The sequence below is a fragment of the Mobula birostris genome, chromosome 6 (assembly GCF_030028105.1).
Source record: "Mobula birostris isolate sMobBir1 chromosome 6, sMobBir1.hap1, whole genome shotgun sequence".
In the NCBI taxonomy this organism is placed as follows: domain Eukaryota; kingdom Metazoa; phylum Chordata; class Chondrichthyes; order Myliobatiformes; family Myliobatidae; genus Mobula; species Mobula birostris.
In genome coordinates, this window is record NC_092375.1 from 185,575,958 (window position 1) to 185,597,532 (window position 21,575).

At 41.7% G+C, this 21,575-nt stretch overlaps 1 protein-coding gene across 4 annotated transcripts in view; it reads left to right on the forward strand.

Moving 5' to 3' along the window:
- The window catches only part of LOC140199642 (ceramide synthase 6-like), a 311,186-nt gene extending 290,655 nt beyond the window's left edge, over positions 1–20,531 (forward strand). For 2 of the 4 annotated variants that reach the window (XM_072262067.1, XM_072262065.1), the window contains exons 9-11: positions 6,109–6,265; positions 17,162–17,185; positions 19,717–20,531. In XM_072262067.1, the coding sequence (XP_072118168.1) occupies positions 6,109–6,265; positions 17,162–17,185; positions 19,717–19,860 (325 nt within the window). In that variant the 3' untranslated portion in view covers positions 19,861–20,531. The remainder of the gene's footprint in view (positions 1–6,108; positions 6,266–17,161; positions 17,186–19,716) is intronic. The other 2 variants (XM_072262066.1, XM_072262069.1) reach the window with 2 other exon arrangements.
- The last annotated feature ends 1,044 nt before the right edge of the window (positions 20,532–21,575 follow it).

Sequence of the window (21,575 nt, forward strand, 5' to 3'; positions counted from 1 at the left end):
ATATGACAAGATAGGCAGAACTCAGCATGGATTCCTTAAAGGAAAATCCTGCCTGACAAACCTATTATAATTTTTTGAGGAAATTACCAGTAGACTAGACAAGGGGGATGCAGTGAATGTTGTATATTTGGATTTTCAGAAGGCCTTTGACAAGGTGCCACACATGAGGCCACTTAACAAGATAAGAGCCCATGGAATTACGGGAAAGTTACATACGTGGATAGAGCGATGGCCGATTGGCAGGAAACAGAGAGTGGGAATAAAGGGATCCAACTCTGGTTGGCTGCCGGTTACCAGTGGTGTTCCGCAGGGATCAGTGTTGGGGCCGCTTCTTTTTACATTGTACATCAATGATTTAGATTATGGAATAGATGGCTTTGTGGCTAAGTTTGCTGACGATACGAAGATAGGTGGAGGGGCCGGTAGTGCTGAGGAAACGGAGAGTCTGCAGAGAGACTTGGATAGAATGGAAGAATGGGCAGAGGAGTGGCAAATGAAGTACAATGTTGGAAAGTGTATGGTTATGCACTTTGGCAGAAAAAATAAAGGGGCAGACTATTATTTAAATGGGGAAAGAATTCAAAGTTCTGAGATGCAACAGGACTTGGGAGTCCTCGTACAGGATACCCTTAAAGTTAACCTCCAGGTTGAGTAAGTAGTGAAGAAGGCGAATGCAATGTTGGCATTCATTTCTAGAGGAATAGAGTATAGGAGCAGGGATGTGATGTTGAGGCTCTATAAGGCGCTGGTGAGACCTCACTTGGAGTACTGTGGGCAGTTTTGGTCTCCTTATTTAAGAAAGGATGTGCTGACGTTGGAGAGGGTACAGAGAAGATTCACTAGAATGATTCCGGGAATGAGAGGATTAACATATGAGGAACGTTTGTCCGGTCTTGGACTGTATTCCTGAGTTTAGAAGAATGAGGGGAGACCTCATAGAAACATTTCGAATGTTAAAAGGCATGGACAGAGGGGATGTGGCAAAGTTGTTTCCCATGATGGGGGAATCTAGTATGAGAAAGCATGACTTAAGGATTGAAGGGCGCCCTTTCAGAACAGAAATGCGAAGAAATTTTTTTAGTCAGAGGGTGGTGAATCTATGGAATTTGTTACCATGGGCAGCAGTGGAGGCCAAGTCATTGGGCGTATTTAAGGCAGAGATTGATAGGTACAGGGCATCAAAGGTTATGGTGAGAAGGCGGGGGAGTGGGACTAAATAGGAGAAAATGGATCAGATCTTGATAAAATGGCAGAGCAGACTCGATGGGCCGAATGGCCTACTTCTGCTCCTTTGTCTTATGGTCTTATGGTCTATATTCCCATGGTAAATATAACTCAAAAAAATGTTCCAAGATAATGCCTTACAGCAGATCCAAATGAAAACAAAGGAGAAGAAACTTAATGAAAAAGACTGATTTAAAGTAGAATCTTAAAAACAAAGTGGTGGCGTTGGGCATGTGGTCAAGTAGGTAAGGGATTCCAAACATGAAACCTCAGTATATTCAGGTTTAGCAAGAATGAAAAGCAACGGGAATTGGACAGGAAGCCTGAATAAAATTCATGAAGTTATATTGATAAATTGGTAAATTAATTTATTATTGTCACATGTGCTAAAGTACAGTCAAAAACGTGTCTTGCATACCATTCGGACAGGTCAATTAATTACAACAGTGCACTGAGGCAGTCCTGTGCAAAACAGTAACAGTGCAGAGTGAAGAGCTACAGCTAGAGAGGAAGTGCAGTGCAGGTAGACACTGAGATGCAAGGTGGACTGTGAGGGTCTGTCACACTCTGGAACCACTAACAGCAAGATAGAGCCTGTCCTTGAGCCTGCTGTCACGTGGTGAGTAACAGCAGAAGGACTTACTCTTCTGGACATCATCTGATTCTACCGCAACACCATTATCCCATGTTCTTTCAGCTGGATATCTATCGATCTGGGTTTTGAACGAACACAATAAATGAATCCCTATGGCACACTGGAGTACATAACTTGAAAGCTTCATCAACCTCAAAATGAAGGAATTTCCCCTCATCTCCGCTCTAATTGTTACTCTGAAAGAGCAAGCCATACACTGGACTCCTCAGCCATCATGCATGCATTAATCTTGCATATCCTTTAATAACTTTGTGTTTCTGTGGGATCTCCTCTCATCCTTCTAATCTCCAAAGAATGAAGTCCCACTTTGCTCCATTTCCCCTCATGCTGCCAGCCTGCTGTTGAGTGATTCTTTCCCCAGTTTGCTCCATTTCCCCTCATGCTGGAACCAGCTGAGTGATCCTTTGCCGCACTGCTTCCATGGCAACGACATTCTTACCTGTGCGCAATATTCCAGGCGTGGGCTCACCAAAGGCCTAAGCAATTTCAATAAAGCTTCCTATCCCTGTATTCAAATCCTCACATAATTTGGCCTTCTTAACCACCTGATGCACCTGTTCATTGATTTTTGGTGACTTGTGCGCCAAGGTCCCCTTAAATTTGAGCACCACCCAAAAAAATTGAGTGTTATACTACATGTTATGTACACCAAAGTAGTTTGAGGAGATTTGATATGTCACCAAAGAAACTGTCAAGTTTCTACAGATTTACCATGGAGAGCATTCCAACAGGCTGCATCATCATCTGGTATGTGAGGGGTGGTGCTACTGAACGGGCTCAAAAGAAGTTGCAAAAAGTTATAAGCTCGGTCAGCTTCATCATGGGCACTAGCCTCCCCAGCATCCAGGACATCTTTAAGGAGTGATGCCTTAAAAAGGAGGCGTCTATTATTAAGGACGCTCGTCTCATTTCTACAATCAGGGAGGAGGTACGGCAGCCTGAAGACACACACTCAACAATTCAGGAACAGCTTCTTTCCCTCTGCCATCAGATTTCTGAATGGACATTGAACCCATGAACACTACCTCACTACTTTCTTGCACTATTTATCACATATATCTATTTTACATATGCAGTATATAAAATATCATTCATATATGTATTTACTGTAATTCGCAGATTTCATTACTAAGTATTGCAATATCCTACTGTCTCAAAAACAACAAATTTAATGATAGATGCTGGCGATATTGAACTTTATTCTGATTCTGATTAGGTCACCACCTCATTCTTCTGAATTCCAGTGAATACAGGCTCAGAGATATCAAATGGTCTTCATATGACAAGCCAGTTAACCCTGGAATCATTTCTGTGAACCCCCTTTGAACCCACTCTAGTTTCTTTATTATATGCTCTCTATTATATTTCCTCCCGATAGGTGCAATTGGATGCATTTTCAGAGGACTAATAAAGATAGGACGTATACAATGAATGGCAGGACCTTAAGGAGAAATGAAGAATAGAGGGACCCAAGTGTGCATCCAAAATATCATCTTACTGAAGCTGGCATGACAGGGTGGAGATACGTCTCTACCAAAGGAGGTGTAAGGTGTTCCTTCCCTCCGCTAGCCGGCAGGTCACCCTTGGGCAAGGTGTAGCACCTGCTTAGCCTCCCGCTGATAAGGGTCATGTGAGGCCATGGGAACAAGTGGTGGATGGTTGTATGAGCAGCTGGTGGACATCACAAGTCCTGGTTATGCCACTACTGATGCTAGGCAATTTCTGAAGCATATTGTTAATGGCTGGGGCCCCCTGTTTTGTAAATCATTACACAGAAGAAGGCAACGGCAAACCACTTCTGTAAAAAAAAATTTGCCAAGAACAATTATGGTCATGGAAGGACGATGATCGCCCACATTATACAACATGGCACATAATGAATGAAGAGGGGCAGAACTAGCTACAACAGCATTAAAGTATCTAGACATGCACTTGAATCAGTAGCTCATTAAAAGCTACAGACCAAGTACTGATGAATGGGATTAATATAGATAGACACTTCATAGTCAATATGGACATGGTGAGGGTGAAGTGGCTGTTTCTGTGCTCTGTGGTCTATCACTTTGGCTTTATATGAAATATACAGTTGAAAGCCCAGACTGAGGTTAAGCCAGATGATAATATTACAAGCAGTGGCATAAAGCAGTTGCTGAAAACAAAAAGAATCTAAAAAAAAGAGGGTAAACACACGAGTTGCAGGAAGTATGGTATTATTCTCCTGAGTGTTTACTAGAGTACAGTTTGATTTATCTGACCGCAGTTTGTGACAACACAGAACACTAGAGGCCAGCCAAGGAGAGACAGAGGAGCTGTGTACATACATCTATTGATGCCTCTGAACACATCTTCAGTGATGTTCCTGGAATCATCAGGTGTTTCGGGTCTTTCAACATCATACAACCTCCTCCAGGTGACCCAGCCGGGGCTGATCAGACCCCAGCTTGTGTCCAGATGGCTAGCTACTTATGACTCCATAGCTCCCCTCTTTTGAGCCACAGCCATCTTGAAGCCCTCTCTGCCGCATCGGTGGTACTGCGGATGGCTCTCCTCTTCCTCTCTCCCTCAATGCCCAAAATGCTGAAGGCTCTAACTAAAGAACGGGCTACGAATCCCCTACAATCAACCTCCACTGGGAGACACCTCGCTCTCCATCCAGCCTGCTGACAGTTGCTGACCAGTCCTGCGTACTTGGAGAGCTTCCTCTCAAAGGCCTCTTCCAAGCTATCTTCCCATGGGACTGTCAGCTCCAGCAGCACCACTTGCCTAGTAGACTCAGACACTAGCTCAATGTCTGGTCGCAGGGTGGTGGCTGTGATATGGTTGGGGAACTTCAGCTGCCCTTCGAGGTCCACCAACAGCTGCCAGTCCCTTGCAGAGGTCAGAATGAGAATATTACCACTACATATTTGGAGCCTGGCTCCGTGTCTTTGAATTCTGTATTCAAAAGACAGTATCTGAATAAAGCAGAGGTGCAAAATAGATCTTATGATGCCGAGAAAATAGGGCTGTGGCAGATTCGGGTCAGTCATCGAAGTTGTGATACATGTGATACTGTTTGGTAATGTTTCAGAATAACTGATCTGGTCATTGACAAATGTGTGTAGTTACCATTGGTCATGTTTCAGAAATAAAAGGATTTATGCATCAGATATAATTAAGTTTAAAAATCTCAAATAAAATAACTGTAATTTGTCATGCTGCGTTCATTTGCATTTTGAACTAATTTTAAATAGATTGTTTTCCTCTGAAGCCACAATTGAGAAACATTGGGATAATGAATTTCATTGCAAAGTTATTAAATGCATCCTGTAACTTACATTTACTGACTGTAAGCCTTGGGGATCTCAGTAAGTGAAGAAAATGGATTGGACAAAGTAAAACCTGGAAATAATTTATATTTTGTAAACGAAGGCCATTCCATAAGGAATATAAGATATAGGAGCAGAACTCAGCCATTTGGTCCATCAAGTCTGCTCCATCAATTCATCATGGCTGATCCATTTTCCCTCTCAGTCCTAATCTCTTGCCTTCTTCCCATATCCCTTCAGGCCTTGATTAATCAAGAATCTACCAACCTCTGCCTTAAAGATACATAAAATCTTGGCCTCCACAGCCACCTGTGGCAGTGAATTTCACTGATTCACCATTCTCTGTCTAAAGAAATTCCTCCTCATCTCTGTTCTAAAACGATGCCCTTCTAGTCTGACGCTGTGGCCTCTGATCTTAAACTCTCTCACCATAGGAAACATCCTCTCCACATCCCCTCTATCAAGGCCTTTCACTATCCGATAGGTTTCAGTTAGGTCACCCCTCATTCTTCTGAATTCCAGTGAGTACAGAGCCAGAGCCCTCAAACGCTCCTCATATGACAAGCCTTTCACTCCCAGAATAATTTTCATAAATGTCCTTCGAACTCCCTCCAGTGTCAACACATCCTTTCTAAGATAAACAGCCCAAACCTGCTCACAACATTCCAGTGATGCCTCACTGGTGCTTTATACTTGCATGTATTGATCCTTTCAGATACAGGAGATAAAAACAAGTTACTATTAAAAGAGTTTTGTTTTACTCATGTGCTTCTTGTGAGAACTGCGAAGCATATCGATAGCAAATTCTTTAAAGCATTGATACATTTGATATTTTTCTAAAATTAATATTTGATTAGTTTTAACCTGCATTCCAGGTGGTAAAAATTGCCATCTCTGATGATAATGTGTATCTTGTTTCAGGGTATTAAATACCACCTTGTTTGAAAGTTGGGAGATTGTTGGTCCATATCCATCATGGTGGGTCTTCAACTTGCTTCTCCTCTTGCTTCAGCTTCTGCATAGCTTCTGGTCATATCTCATCATCGGGATCACTTGTAGAGCTATTGCCAAAGGAAAGGTATGTCCTGCTTAATGTTGGGAAAATGACAATGTATTTCTCCAGTATTCTGATATAGATTCACAGATTTATTAACATATCATACAGTTCTGTGCAAAGTCTTGGGCACTTACATATAGCTAGGCTGCTGAAGACTTTTGCATAGTACTGTATGTTGGTTAAAATAGGAAGGTGGTTGGGAAACAAAAATAAGAGTGTGAATAAACTTCTCAGGCTGCCATCCAAGTACAGGTATTAATTTTAAGCAACATTTCGATGACAGACTCTGCCATCTTCATCAGTGATGATGCCTGGTCATGTCTAGTCCAGTGGTATTTATACCCCATCGTCCATTTCCCCCTGATTGGCCAGTCCTCATCCAATCAGGTTTCCACTGTCGCACCTTGTTTACAATCGAATTCCAGTTCTTACTTCGAGTGGGACTTTCGTCTTTGTTAAAATTCATTTCCTTTATTTCAATAGCTTCCTTCACCAGGTGGTCCCAAAAGCCATTGGCATGGCACTGTAGTCTTGTGCCATTGAAGTCAATCCTATGGCCATTGTGAATGTAATGTTCAGCTACCACCAATTTCTCTGGGTAAGCCAAACAGATACACCTCCTGGGCTCCTTGACATGGGATTCCAACATGCTTCCCAGCGCATATCGGCCAGACGGGACACATATATACAGTGACATAATATACAGCACTATGCAAAATTCTTAGGCACACTCTATATATATATATATTTGTTCATTTCTGTATCTTGTAGTGCATCAGGCAGCAATCTTACTGTTTCTTTAGCATTTTTATCTGTTTTTTATGAGGCCAAGTTGCTAGCTCAGTGCTCAACCCAGCATGGATAGAAAGCGTGTAAGGAGCTGGCTGGATTCGAACCTGGAACCACTCGCCTTGAAGACCAGTGTAGATGCCACTACACCACCTTACTGTGTCGTAATCATCATCATTATGTGTCATGTCTTATGACATGGGTGATCATAGACTCATGACCATGATTGTTCTTGGCAAATTTTTCTACGGAAGTGGTTTGCCATTGTCGTCTTCTGGACAGTGTCTTTACAGGACAGGTGATCCCAGCCATATTCAATACACTTCAAAGATTGTCTGCTTGGCACCAGTGTTTGCATAACCAGGACTTGTGACTGGCCGCTCATACAATCATTAACCACCTGCTTCCATGGTTTCACGTGACTCTGATCGGGGGGTGCTAAGCAGGTGCTACACCTTGCCCAAGGGTACCCTGCAGGCTAGCAGAGGGAAGGAGACATTGGTATAGATGTATCTCCACCCCACCACCCAACAGTACTCTTATTTTGCATCAAAAAATGTAAACTACTTGACCTCTCTACAATTAAACATTTTAAGCATCTGTTACAGCCGGGGTATTGTTGTCAGTGTTATATAGATACAAAGTAACATTGTAAAACAGGATCACAGAATGTTATATAAGACTATAATATATAGGAGCAGAATTAAGTCATTTAGCCAATTGAGTCTGCTCTGCCATTTCATCATGGCTGATCCAATTTTCCCTCTCATCCCCAATCTCTCTGCCTTCTCCCCGTATCCCTTCACGCCCTGACTAATCAAGAGTCGATCAAGCCCTGCCTTAAATATACCCGATGATTTGGCCTCCACACAGCATGTGGCAATGAATTCCACCGATTCACCACTCACTGGCTAAAGAAATCCTCTCCACATCCACTCTATAGAGGCCTTTCAACATCCGACAGCTTTCAGTCTGGTAGAACATAGTAGTGATAGATAAAGTACTTATGTGTGCCTTTTGTTTACACTCACTTATACTTTCAACGGTGAGTTACTATAATAAACTGTATACAGTAAAACTGCATAAATCCAGTGTGCTACTAACTTAGTAGCAGCAAATTGGCAGACTTTTCAAACTTTAGTAACGTTCCTATTACTACTCTAACACACTTTTACTTTACTTTAACGTCTCTGTACGTCCTCCCCACAGAATGTGTGGGTTTTCCCAGTTTCCTCTCGTTTCCCTCTACAGTCCAAAGATGTATTGGGTTGGTTAACTGGCCATCGTAAATTGCCCCGTGACTAGGTTGGGGTTGATTGGTTTGGGGTGGCGTGCCTCGAAGGGCCAGAAGGGCTCACTCTACGCTCTATCACCAAATAAATAAACATCCCTTCTGCAATCTATATTTACTATTCGTTATTATACATTAATTTCTAGATATTTTTCTATTCTCTTTAGCAGCAATTGACTTATTTTCTCTGCATTAAGTTGACTATCTATCATTCCCTGACTGTTCCCCATCCTATATGTAGATATGGTATTATTTATCTGTCAGCCTTCTTCGGATGAATTATTAAACGTGAGGCAATGGGCTTGCACTCATCATGAAATTATTTTAAAATGCATGGATGCAATCTATCCGGAGAAATTCTCCAAGGGTTTGATTAGCTATTTTTTTAATATATACCCCTTTTCTATGTTAATTTCTTCTGTCTCATTAGTCATCATATCATTCATCATTTTGTCTAATCCTTCCATGGTAATTGCCAGAACAAAATTTTATTGATTGATTGATTGACATACAACGCTAAGTAGACCCTTCTGGCCCTTTGAGCCATGGCACCCAGCAATCACCTATTTAAACCTATTCTTATCACAGGATGAATTTACAATGACCAATTAACCTACTAACTAGTACATATTTGGACTGTGGGAGGAAACTGGAGCACCCGGAAGAAACCCGTGCAGTCATGGGAAGAACGTACAAATTCCTTACAAACAGTGACAAGAATTAAACCCGTGTCACCTGCACTGTAACGTGTTGTCCTAGCCACTATGATATCGTGCCTCCCATTTTTAAGAGTTAAGTAGTTTATATTACAAGGAAACAACAAGAATTCTGCAGATGCTGGAAATTCAAGCAACACACATCAAAGTTGCTGGTGAACGCAGCAGACCTGGCAGCATCTCTAGGAAGAGGTACAGTTGACGTTTCAGGCCGAGACCCTGACGAAGGGTCTTGGCCTGAAACGTCGACTGTACCTCTTCCCAGAGATGCTGCCTGGCCTGCTGCGTTCACCAGCAACTTTGATGTCTGTTGCTATATTACAAGGAAGGTCACTTAACCCTTGTATATGTTGAGTCTTCAGGCATCCAGAATAGTTTGAGTACTCCAGTTAGGGCAGGAGTTCCCAAGCCTTTTTACGCCATGGACCCCTACCATTAACCGATCAGTCCGTGGACCCAGGATGGGAACCCTCGCGTTAGAGTAACAATTGATATTGCAGTGTTCAACGAGCTTGCCAATTAGCTTGCAGACATTTCATCTCCAGTCAAGGTGACATCCTCAGTGCGCAGTTGTTGGTGTTTCTCTCTGGGAGTTTTTGCATTTATGGAGGCCCTGCTTTGTTTGCTTGGTCCAGATTGGCTACCCCTTCAGTTGAGCATTGAATTATATTGGCTCACATTTCTTTGGCTCTTAGGGGTTTGTAGGTACTGTCTATTTCAATATGATTGTTTACAGAGTTAGCAGAAGAGAACCACACTTCTAAAAATTCTCTTGCTTACTTCGTGTTTTCCTCTCGTCATTGGCTTGTGAGAAAAGTCACACAGACCTTATTCAACTGGCGACCTCGCCCTACATCGAGAATACTGTATCTCTGAAATGACAGCTTGACTGCTCAAACCTCATGGCATCACAGTCACACACAAACCAACGGCAACTTTAACAAAGCTTGTCTCAAGAACCAAGGTACCAGTGAACACAATTGACCAAAGCAATGCGATGTACAGGATCACCTGTGGAGACTGCAACAAGAACTACGTCGGCCAGTCAGGACGTAAACTCCCAACTTATTTACGGGAACACAAACTGGCGGTACGGAGACATGATACACTGTCGCTGATCTCGGTAGACGAGGACCGACAAGAACACCACTTTAACTGGGGCACTGTGGAGGTTCTGGCACAGGCAAACCTGAAGCAGGCACAGGAATTTTTAGAAGCCTGGTTCTCTTCTGATAACTCCGTAAACAAGCATATCGAAATTGACGACATCTACGAACCCCTAAGAGCCAAAGAAGCGCAAGTCAATTGAATTCAAACACGAGCAAATTACCAAGCTTGGCAGACACCACAACATCAAACGCCTCAACCCAAGCTACCAATATTCACCACCATCACTAGAGTAACAGACACTAAGTAGACACCACAGCGTTTTCTTTCCAATCCTGTTTCAATATGTTGACACAGACTAATATCTTCACATGACGATGCCAAAAGTTTCTTCAGATACATAAAGCGCAAAAGAGAGGCAAGGGTGGACATCAGACCACTGGAAAACAATGCTGAAGAGGTAGTGATGGGGGCGAAGGAAATGGCGGATGAACTGAATAAGTATTTTGCATCATTCTTCACTGTGGAAGACGCTGGCAGTATGGTGGAAGTTCCAGATGTCAGGAGTGATGAAGTGTGTGAAGATGCCTTTACTGGAGAGAAGGGTCTTGGGAAACTGAAAGGTTTAAAAGTAGATAAATCACCTGGACCAGATGGTGTGCACCCCAAGGTTCTAAAATAGGTGGCTCATTAGTAATGATCTTTCAAGAATCACTAGATTCTGGAAGACTGAAAAATTGTAAATGTCACTCCACTCTTCGAGAGGGGTGAGAGGAAGAAGAAAAGAAACTATAGGCTGGTTAGTCTGACCTCAGTGGTTGAGAAGATGTTGGAGTCAATTATTAAGGATGAAGTCTCAGGGTACTTGGAGACACACGTTCAAATAGGCAGTAGTCAGCATGGTTTCCTCAAAGGAAAATCTTGCCTGACAAATCTATTGGAATTCTTTGAAGAAACGAAAAGCAAGTTAGACAAAGGAGAATTGGTTCATGTTGTGTACTTAGATTTTCAGAGGCCTTTGACAAGGTGCCACATATGAGGCTGCTTAACAAGCTATGAATCCATGGTATTACAGGAAAGATTCCAGCATGGGTAAAGCAGTGGCTGATTCGCAGGAGGCAGAGAGAGGGAGTCTTCTCTGACTGGCTGCTGGTGACACGGTATTGGGAGCGATTCTTCTTACGTTATATGTCAATGATTTGGATAATGGAATTAATGATATTGTTGCTAAGTTTGCAGATGATTATGAAGATAGATGGAGGGGCAGGTAGTATTGAGGAAGTAGGGAGGCTTTAGAATGACTTAGACAGATTAGGAGAATGGGCAAAAGTGACAAATGGAATACAGTGTCAGGAAGTGTATGGTCATGCACTTTAGTAGAAGAAATGAAAGAGAGAGAAATGGAGAGAAAATGCAAAAAAACTGAGGCATAAAGAGACTTGGGAGTCTTTGTGCAGGATTCCCTAAAGGTTAATTTGCAGGGTGAGACTGTGGGGAGGAAGACAAATGCAATGTCCGCACTCGTTTCAAGAGGGCCAGAATATAAAAGTAAGGATGTAATGTTGAGACTTTATAAAGTACTGGTGAGGCCTCACTTCGAGTATTGTGAGCAGTTTTGGTCCCCTTATCTCAGAAAGAATGTGCTGAAACTGGGAGGGTTCAAAGGAGGTTTATGAAAATGATTCCAGAATTGAATGGCTTGTCATATGAAGAGCGTTTGGCGGCTCTGGGCCTGTATTCACTGGAATTGGGAAAAATGAAGGGTGACTTCATTGAAACCTATCGAATTGTGAAAGCCCTTGACACAGCCTCAGAGTAGAGGGGCATCCTTTTAGAACAGAGATTAAGAGGAATTTCTTCAGCCGGAGGTGGTGAATCTGTGGAATTCTTTGCCACAGGTAGCTGTGGAGGCCATGTCTTTATGTATATTAAAGGAAGAGGTTGATAGATGTTTGATTGGTCAGGGCATGAACGGATATGGGGAGATAGCAGGATATTGGGACTGAGAGGAAAATTGGATCAGCCATGATGTAATGGTGGTGCAGACTTGATGGGCCAAACGACCTAATTCTGCTCCTTTATCTTATAGTTTTATGGTATTATTCAAGAATGATGCCAGCTTTATAATTTGTTCTTTCCAGTTATTTGAAAATGAAATTATGATTATGTAGCAGAACAAATTCTGATTCATACCATGTTGCCACGTATGTATGGGAGCCCTGACAAACAAGAACTTTTCAAATGAATTTCACATCTGAAGCCACTTACCTTGCTTAGTGTCGCTGCCAAACCCTGAATGAAACATCCACATAGTCCCTGGTCGTGGTTTTCCACCATTTGCTCCCCTGTCCAGCAGTTGGCCGATCTGCATATTTAGCCAGCTGCCAAGCTGAAAGACGTACAACACAGAACAAACCAGTTCAGCAATGGACAAGCCATTCATCCCACGTGATGTGCAATATTGGTGCCAATTTATGCTAAATGTCCTCCTCCATATTCCTCCATTCCTTTCATAGTCATGTGTCTATCTAGAAGTCCCTTAAACTCCACCAAGCTATCTGCTTCCACTGCTATACCTGGTCACCACTATTACTATATCACTTCTGTACTTGTTGAAGAAGATGGCACCAGCAGATAACACGATTAAAGGCAATGTCCTTCAGACAGTTCACAGAATCTTCTTTTACTTCTTCTTCTTTCAAATATGATTCTGCTACTAAGCTGCGTGCAATTGGAACCTGTAATTTACATTGTGACGATGCGTTTGAGCGATCTCATGCTTTGCTGTCTCGGAGGGAATTCGGTGAGGTTTGGAGTGGAGTGGTGCGGGCTGGAGGCCAAGAAGTCTGGAGACAGGGTGCAAACGTACGATCAACTCTATTTCTCACAGATGCCCCTGACTAAAGTGCGTGCAAGATTGAAATCGTCAGGGACGAGAGCGAAACGCGAGCAGGTGTTCAGTACCATCTACCTGCATTTGACCTGTCTCTCCCCTTCTCTCCCTCTCACTCAGTACTGCTGGAGTCTGGAGTCTTGGGTCCTGGGCAAGGTTAAATCGGTGCAGTCTGTGAATTGAACTCTGCAGCTCATGTTATGATGTGTTTCTGGTTTCTAGTTACCCTTTTTTTTAGCAAATTTTGTGCGACTTTGATCTGGGCAGACTGGCTCTGCGGCCTGCAGTCAGTGAACGACACGGTGCTAACCGGAACATTCCCAGCCTGGCTCAAGGACTCTGTGGTTTGATGTTTAGGGTTCTGTGTGTTTTCTTTTGCTGTTCGCATGACTTGTTCTTTTTTTGCGCATTTGGCATTCTTTTTTATGGGTACCATGTTGTTTCTTGCTTCATGGCTGTCTCTGGTAAGACAAATCTCAGGGTTGTATGCTATGTACGTACTTCGTTATAAATGTACTTTGAATCATTCAATCTTTAATCTATTCCAAGCACTTGTCACTCCCTGAATAAAATATTTGTTACTCATGTTACCTTTAAACGTTGTTCCATCTTACTTAAAAATGGCCTCTGGTGTATGACATTTTTGCTTGTGGAAAGGATTCTGACTCTCTACTCTACCTGGACCCCTTATAATTTTTAAAACCTCTATCAGGTCTTTCTTCATTCTCCAAACACAGGGGCAAACAACTGAAGTTTGTCCAACGTTTATAGCTGGTGCTCTCTAGCCCAGACAGCCCTCTGGTAAACCCTCTCTTAACCCCCTCCACAGACTACATGTTCTTACTATAATGGGGCAACCAGGGCTGCACATAATACCCCAAGTGTGGTCTGAGTAAAGTTTTATACACCTGCAACACAACTTTTTTATTCTTGTACTCAAAAATAAAACAAAAACAAAATAAAATAATGAAAAATTGTTCTTGATGTTAAATTTGCCTAGACACCATGTTCTGGGTTCGAGTCTCCCCAACAGCAGCAAACTCCTTCCCTCAAATTACCATCTTTTCTTTTCTGTAACCATACTGCCCTGTTCCTTCCTTGTACACGTCATTGTCATGTTTGCCCATAGCAATCATCCTTCTCTTCCACAATTCCTCTTTACTGTTCTTACTTCGGATATGGTTTATCCTTGAAAGGAAAGAAATGCTATAAAAAGAACTAAACTAAAAATGTTCTTGCTCATTTTTCTAAATATTAGGCTCTTCCAATATTGTACCTCTAAGTGGATACATGACCATGCAGTAAGTGAAATGCTCCCACACACATAAACTTTGCTGCTGTACAGCTGGAATTGGGCACAGTTAGAAAACTTTCACAAAACATGAAAGATTTACCTTGTTGTACTGTTTTTCATTATACCCTTCAGTTAATAAATTAGATCAAAAGTATGTGAATTTTACTTTTCATGCTAACCATTTAAAGTATCGTTTGCTCATTATATGCCATGTTGTATGACGTAGGCAATTATGGTCTTCCTATGTTTCAATAATTTGTTCAATGTATTTGGTGTGTTTTACAAAGGCTTGCACTGGCATGGATATCATGAATACAATATTTGATAATTACTTTGTAATTTCTTCATTTCTTTCATAAATGATCATATTTTGGTTCATGTTTTATTTAAAGTTTCACAATCCAGATTTGAGATCTGATCAAGTTCATTCATTCGTTCATTATGTGCCCTGTTGTATGACATGGGCACTCATGGTTTTTCCATAACCATGATTGTTCTTGGCAAACTTTTCCTACCGAAGTGGTCTGCTATTTCCTTCTTCTGGGCAGTGTCTTTACAAGACAGGTGACCCCAGCCATTATCAATACTCTTCAGAGATTGTCTGCCTGGCATCAGTGGTTGCATAACCAGGACTTGTGATATGCACCAGCTGCTCATATGACCATCCGTCACTTGCTCCCATGGCTTCACGTGACCCTGATCTGGGAGGTTGAGGTGCTGCACCTTGCCCAAGGGTGACGTGCAGGTTAGCAGAGGGAAGAAGTACTTTACACCTCCTTTGATAGAGACGTAACTCCACCCTGCCATCATAGTATGCATATTACAAAAAAAACATTTAAAGTTTTTCACACAACGAGTGGTGGGCGCGTGGAATGCACTGCCAGCGGCAGTGGTGGAAGCGCATATAATAGGGTCTTTTAAGAGCCTCTTAGATAGGTAGATGGAGCTCAGAAAAATAGAAGGCTATGTGCTAGGGAAATTCGAGGCAGTCTCTAGAGTAGATTACATGGCTGGCACAACATTGTGGGCCGAAGGGCCTGTAATGTCCTGTAAATTTCGATGTTCTATGTTCTATGTAAGTGCCAGGGCAACACACACAAAATGCTAAACGAAGTCAGCAGGTCGGGCATCATCTATGGATAAGTGTGAACAGTCAACGTTTTGCTCCAAGACCCTTCTTCAGCACTGTGGGTGTTGCTTTGGATTTCCAGCATCTGCAGACCTTCTCGTGTTTATGATTTGCCGTTTTCAGGCCGTGGAAAAATCTCCTGCTCAGATCAATGACATGTCCATGCAGCTGTTAAAAAAATTATAGAGGGAACACTGATGTTTCCTATCGCTTATGTTTAAATATGTTCGGTGTCCCACAGCACAGCTGCAGCAAGTGCATAATGAGAAAGCCCAGCTGTTCATTGCACTTCGTGGCAATGTTAGAGAGAGATCAAATGTTAGAGGGAGATCAAGGCAGGGAATAAATAAACAAAATAGTGATTTATCCAAACTATAATTATAGATTAAGTGACACTAATTGTAACATGTGCTGTAGCTCCTTCAAATTTCCAAAACTGTTGGCATTCCAAAACAAAACAATGTTGCAGTTAACAACATATATTTGGTTTTGTTCCTCATATGCTGGCTAAAATTAGAGGGAAATTGATAGCCAAAGAATCCCTTTTCTGACTAACTACAGCTTAACAACAAAGAGAAAAAACACCTGCATTTGTATAGAGTCTTCAACATGATGAGCTAGTCCAAAGCACACTACAGTAATATAAGCAGAAAAACAAGATCTTGGTTACAAACATGACAAAATCTGCAGATGCTGGAAATCCAAAGCAACACACACAAAATGCTTCAGGAACTCAGCAGGCCAGGCACTATCTATGGAAAAGAGTAAATAGTTGACAATTCTAGCCGAAACTCTTAAGTCTCGGCCCAAAACGTCAACTGTTTACTCCTTTCTTTAAATGCTGCCTGGTCTGTTGAGTTCCTCCAGCATTTTGTTTGTGTTGCTGTTGTTGCTTACAAAGCAAGGTTTTGGGTAGGTTCTTCAAAGAGGAGAGGGAAGGGTAGTTTAAAGAATCATTCATTTGTCATGTGCCGTCTGACATGGGTTGTCATGATCTGTCCATGACCATGATTGCCCTTGGCAAATTTTTCTACAGAGGTGATTTGCCATTGCCTTCTTCTGGGCAGTGTCTTTACAAGATGGATGATCCCACCATTATCAATACTCTTCAGAGATTGTCTGCCTGGCGTCAGTGGTCACATAACCAAGGCTTGTGATGTGCACCTGTTGCTCGTACAACCATCCACCACCTGCTCCCATGGCTTCAGGTGACCCTGATCAGGGGGAGGTGCTAAGCAGGTGCTACACCTGCCCAAGGGTGACCTGCAGGCTAGCGGAGGGAAGGAGCACCTTACTCCTCCTTTGGTAGAGACATATCTCCACCCCGCCACCCAAGTTTAAAGAGTATGTAGCCTAAATGCCTGAAGGTAAAACTGCTAATAAATAATGTAAAAAGGAATGGGATGCAGATAAGACGAAAGTGGGTATTAAATTTTACATTCTAACGTGTGTAGACATGGTTAACTGAATGGCAATAAAAACTCTGGAGGTTGTATGCTGATCCTGTTCCTGTCCAAAGAGTGCCAGAGCTGTAGAAAGATCACAGTAGCTCTACAGGAAACAATAGTACATTAGCAGTCAGAATTATTATTGTCGTTCATTAACAATAAATATATTTACAACAGCAAGATGTCCACTTAGTACATTTTTTTCTCACTCTGCCTATTTGATCTCTTTTTTTTGGTGCACACCTCGAAGGCTGGAAAGTGGAATCCTTTGCATGTAAGTTTTAACTCTTGCACCTAGTAGAATAGTGCTTTCATTCTTTGTTCCTATTCTTGTGTAATTTAACTTAATAACCCCATGAGAGCCATATTTAATTTCAAATGTAGTTTGCTCTCAGTTTTAAGGATCGTGTTTGATGAAGGGTTGTTATCACTATGAAGGCTTCAAGTTACCCTACACTGACAATTATATCGCAATTCAAAGCTTTGCTTCTGCAGTGTGGATTTTAATTGCTTGTTTAATTGCTAATAGTGCCACTGCTCAAAAGATATTGGGAGCCTCAGGATATATTCAGCAAACCTTGTGGAAATTGCTTGGATACTGCAGTGTGGTACACTGTGAAAAGATCTGGCTCTTTGCAGTTCATCAGTAATGAATGGTGGAGATCTCAAAATATTAAAAAGGGTAACTTTTGAAATACAGAATGTTAGGAGTTTTGATTAAGGCTACCCTAAAAATAGTGTCATATCACATAATCATTAATCCTGCATGGGCAACAGACACAGTGCCGGAGAATTCGGCAGGTCAGGCAGCATCAGAAGAGCGGGGAAAGCAGTCAATTTTTTTTGGACCGGGACCTTGCGGGACCTTGCAGGACCTTTGAGCATATCCTTCATTTTTTCATTTAATAATCTTCTTCATGATAGAGCTTGGAGCAGAGTTCTGGGAATCTGGTGCTGAGCATGAGTGTGGCATGTCTGGCTTTGTGTGGCTGACTTATTGCAAGCAGGGCCTCAGTATTTGAGATATTGATTGGCCTAGAGAGGATACTGACACCCCAGCACTGGTACTATTTTCCAGTGCCTTGAAGTGCGTGCTGCAGACAGTCCAGATTTCAGAAGTATAAGGTGGGGGGGAGATCACTGCTACATGATAGATATGAATTTTTTGAATGAAATCTGAGGTCACTATCTTTCAGACACTGTTTTCCTCAAAATATTTTTTTAAATCATTTATATTGGCTGTTACTGTTCTCAGTTTATTTTTGAGTTGCAGTGTGGTGATCATCTCTACTGTATTCCTAGACAGAGAGACCCCACACTACGGTTCAGGGAGTCACTCCTCAGCCACTGGAAAAGGACAATTGAAATGACCCAGGCAAAAAAATCAATTCCCTTACAGCAGTAAAACTCCTTTGTGGTAACCTGTTAGACTTCTCTTGTTTCTTGAAGATTGTAAACAGTTTTCTGCCCCTTATCTAAGAAGGGACGTGCTGACATTGGAAAAGGTTCAGAGGTAGGTCACGGAAATGATTCAGGGATTGAAAGGCTTGTCATATGAGGTGTTTTTGATGGTTCTGGGCCCCTACTCACTGGAATTCAGAAAAATTAGGGGGAGACCTCATTGAAACCTAATTTTGAAAGGCCTCAATAAAGCAGATGTAAAGAGCATGTTTCCTAAAGCAAGGGAATCTAAGACCTGAGGGATGTCCATTCAGAACAGAGATGAGGAGGAATTTCTTTAACCAGAGATTGGTCAATCTGTGGAATTCATTGCCAGTGGCACCTGTGGAGGCCAAGTCACTGGGTATATTTAAAGCAGAGGTTGATAGATTCTTGATTAGTCAGGGCATGAAAGGATAGGGGAAGAAGGCAGGAGACTGGGGATGAGAGGGAAGTGGATCAGGCATGATGAAATGGTGGAGGGAACTCAATGAGCCAAATGGCCTAATTCTGCTCCTATATCTTATGCTGTTATGGTCTTGATTATAGCACCTCTGAGATCCCCTGGTATATCCTTTGCTTTCCAAATATGGACAATTGACCGATGGATCTGTAATTGAACCTCTTCACTGATGAGCTTCAGAATTTTAGCCCAGATAAACTCTGCTCCTCAGGACTTGTGATAGTTTAGTTGGAACATGCCTTGTTGACTTCTTGATGTTCAGAAGGAGTAGTAGGACTAGACTGAGATGGAAGCTGCGAGATAGAGTCAAAGGTGATTGTGGCAGAGACTTTGTTGAGCAAGACTTTGAAATATTTTGTCTGACAGGCATTAGTTGCCTCTGAAGTGGCCGGAGAATTGATGACAGACATTATTTTCACCCAACCTCCTTATGGAAAATTAATATATCCATTTTTATGCTCACCTGAGTTTTACTAACTATTAGCTAAGAATTTAAGAATGAAATAGCTTTGAGGGGAGCCTTTCATCACTGGATTCTGTGCCACTCATTCCAGGGCAGTCCGTCTCTTTGTCATTTTTACAATATTCTTGCAATCAGTTGTCCCACCTTCTACCTCTTTCATTGGCTTTCAATGATCACAACAAAAATAGACCAGAATAGCATTTTTAATAAGTGATATATTTAGTGGAGATGTTAACATTCCTCTCAAAGCAATAATTAAAAACAAGAAGTTAACCTCTACATTATGTAAGGATTTGTGGTCTATCTTATGCCAACAGGTTTTTGACCCAGTCAATTCATTTCAATTGACGTATTAATTTGCATCTTACTTTTAAGCTCTTCATTTCACTAATTTACATGACAAAAATTGTCTTTGTTTTAATGTCCCGCAATTCCCCAGGTATCGAAAGATGACCGAAGCGACATTGAATCCAGCTCCGATGAGGAAGAATCGCCACTGTCAGCTGCAAAAAGTGGACACAACAGCACCACAAATGGGACAAATGGATACCTAAGTGGTGGCGTCTATTCGGAGGAACATTAGCTGTTCTATAGAGTACTATAGAGTGTTGCACATCCATTAATTCAAAGTATTGCACAGACGAGCTGTCAATTCACTCCTGGAAATATTTCACAAAATGCATTTTATCATGTATCTCCATATCAGAAATATCACAACATTCTGACAGTGCACTGCCATTTTCTGTATGAGAACGAATGACAATAACCGCCATCGACATGTGGGCATGCTGTGTACGTAAGTGTAATCCAACTCAATGGGAACGGTATTTTCATATGTATTGTCTTTCTATATTACATTATTTATTTTTATATGTTTGAAATTTGTGGAAAAGGGAAGATTTCAGTGTTTTACTCTACCACATGTTGTTTGGGAAGAGTAAAATCCATTTTAGATAAATTATGTTGTGCACCGCTCAATCTGCTGTAGTTTGTGACATGTCACATGCAGTAGGCCACTTCTAGTTCTTGAATACGGTGGTTTAGGCATCAGCAGTAATATGTTTTGTGCTCTTTTGTGTTCCTAATTGTTTTATTTCAATGGTTTCTTTGGTATGATGTTTGCAGAGGCCATTTGGTCCCCATTGAAAGAGAAAAAAACGAATGCTTGAGTTAAAGAGATAAATTAAACAGCAAGATTGCTTTCAGTATATTTCTGTGGAACAATCTAACCACTTCTGAATTTATGACACTGATTCCTGATAAATAAAATCCTTTCTGTGCCACATCAACAGAAAATGTCACTTTTTTCATCACAGCCATCTATAGTGACACAAGTATTCATATTATCCCAAGGGGGTACCTAATGTTTAGGTGAACTCAATAGGGTTCCATGGAGGAGGAAGTCATATTTAACAAATCTAAGCATTCCTGGGGATGTTACCAATAGAGTATAAAATTAGAAACTAAGGCATCCCTTGTATTTGAATATTCAAAATGCAATTGAGAAAGGAACACTCGAAAGAATGTTAGATAAAGGCCAGGTGGTTCGGGCAAGGAAGAGACCAACTATAATAACAGCGACACAGGAGTGTAGTGGTTAGCACAAAGCTTTTACAGTATCGGCGACCCGGGTTCAACTTCCATTGTGGCCTGTAAGGAGTTCATACATTCTCCCCATGACTGGGAGGGTTTCCTCCCACAGTTCAAAACCATACCGGTTGATAGATGAATTGATCATTGTAAATTGTCCAATGATTAGGCTAGGATTAAGTTGGGGTTTGCTGGGCGGCAGGGCTTGAAGGGCCAAAAAGGCCTATTCTGCACTATATTTCAATAATAAAAAAATAAGCTTAACCCAGTTTGTTTGGATAGAGAGTAGCTAGAAACAGTTGTGCTCTAGGGAAGATGCGAGAGTCTGGGAAATGGACAAGGTGTAGGATCTGCACTGTTTTATTGAATGGCAAAGTAGGCTTCATGAGCAACACACACCAAAGGCTGGAGGAACTCATCAGGCAAGGCATTATCTATAGAAATGAGTAAACAGTCGACGTTTCGGGCTGAGACCCTTCATCAGGACTCTTGTTTTTGTTGCTAAGCAACTGATATTTCTGATGTTCACATATTCTAATGTTCTAGCACTTTAGGGTAGAATAGGCTAATATAATCCACAATGTGCAAGGTCAAAAGAAACCTTATAATTAATAAACATGAGGAAATCTGCAGATACTGGAAATCCAGAGCAACACAAACACAAAATGCTTGTGGAGCACAGCAGGTCAGGCAGCATCTATGGAAATG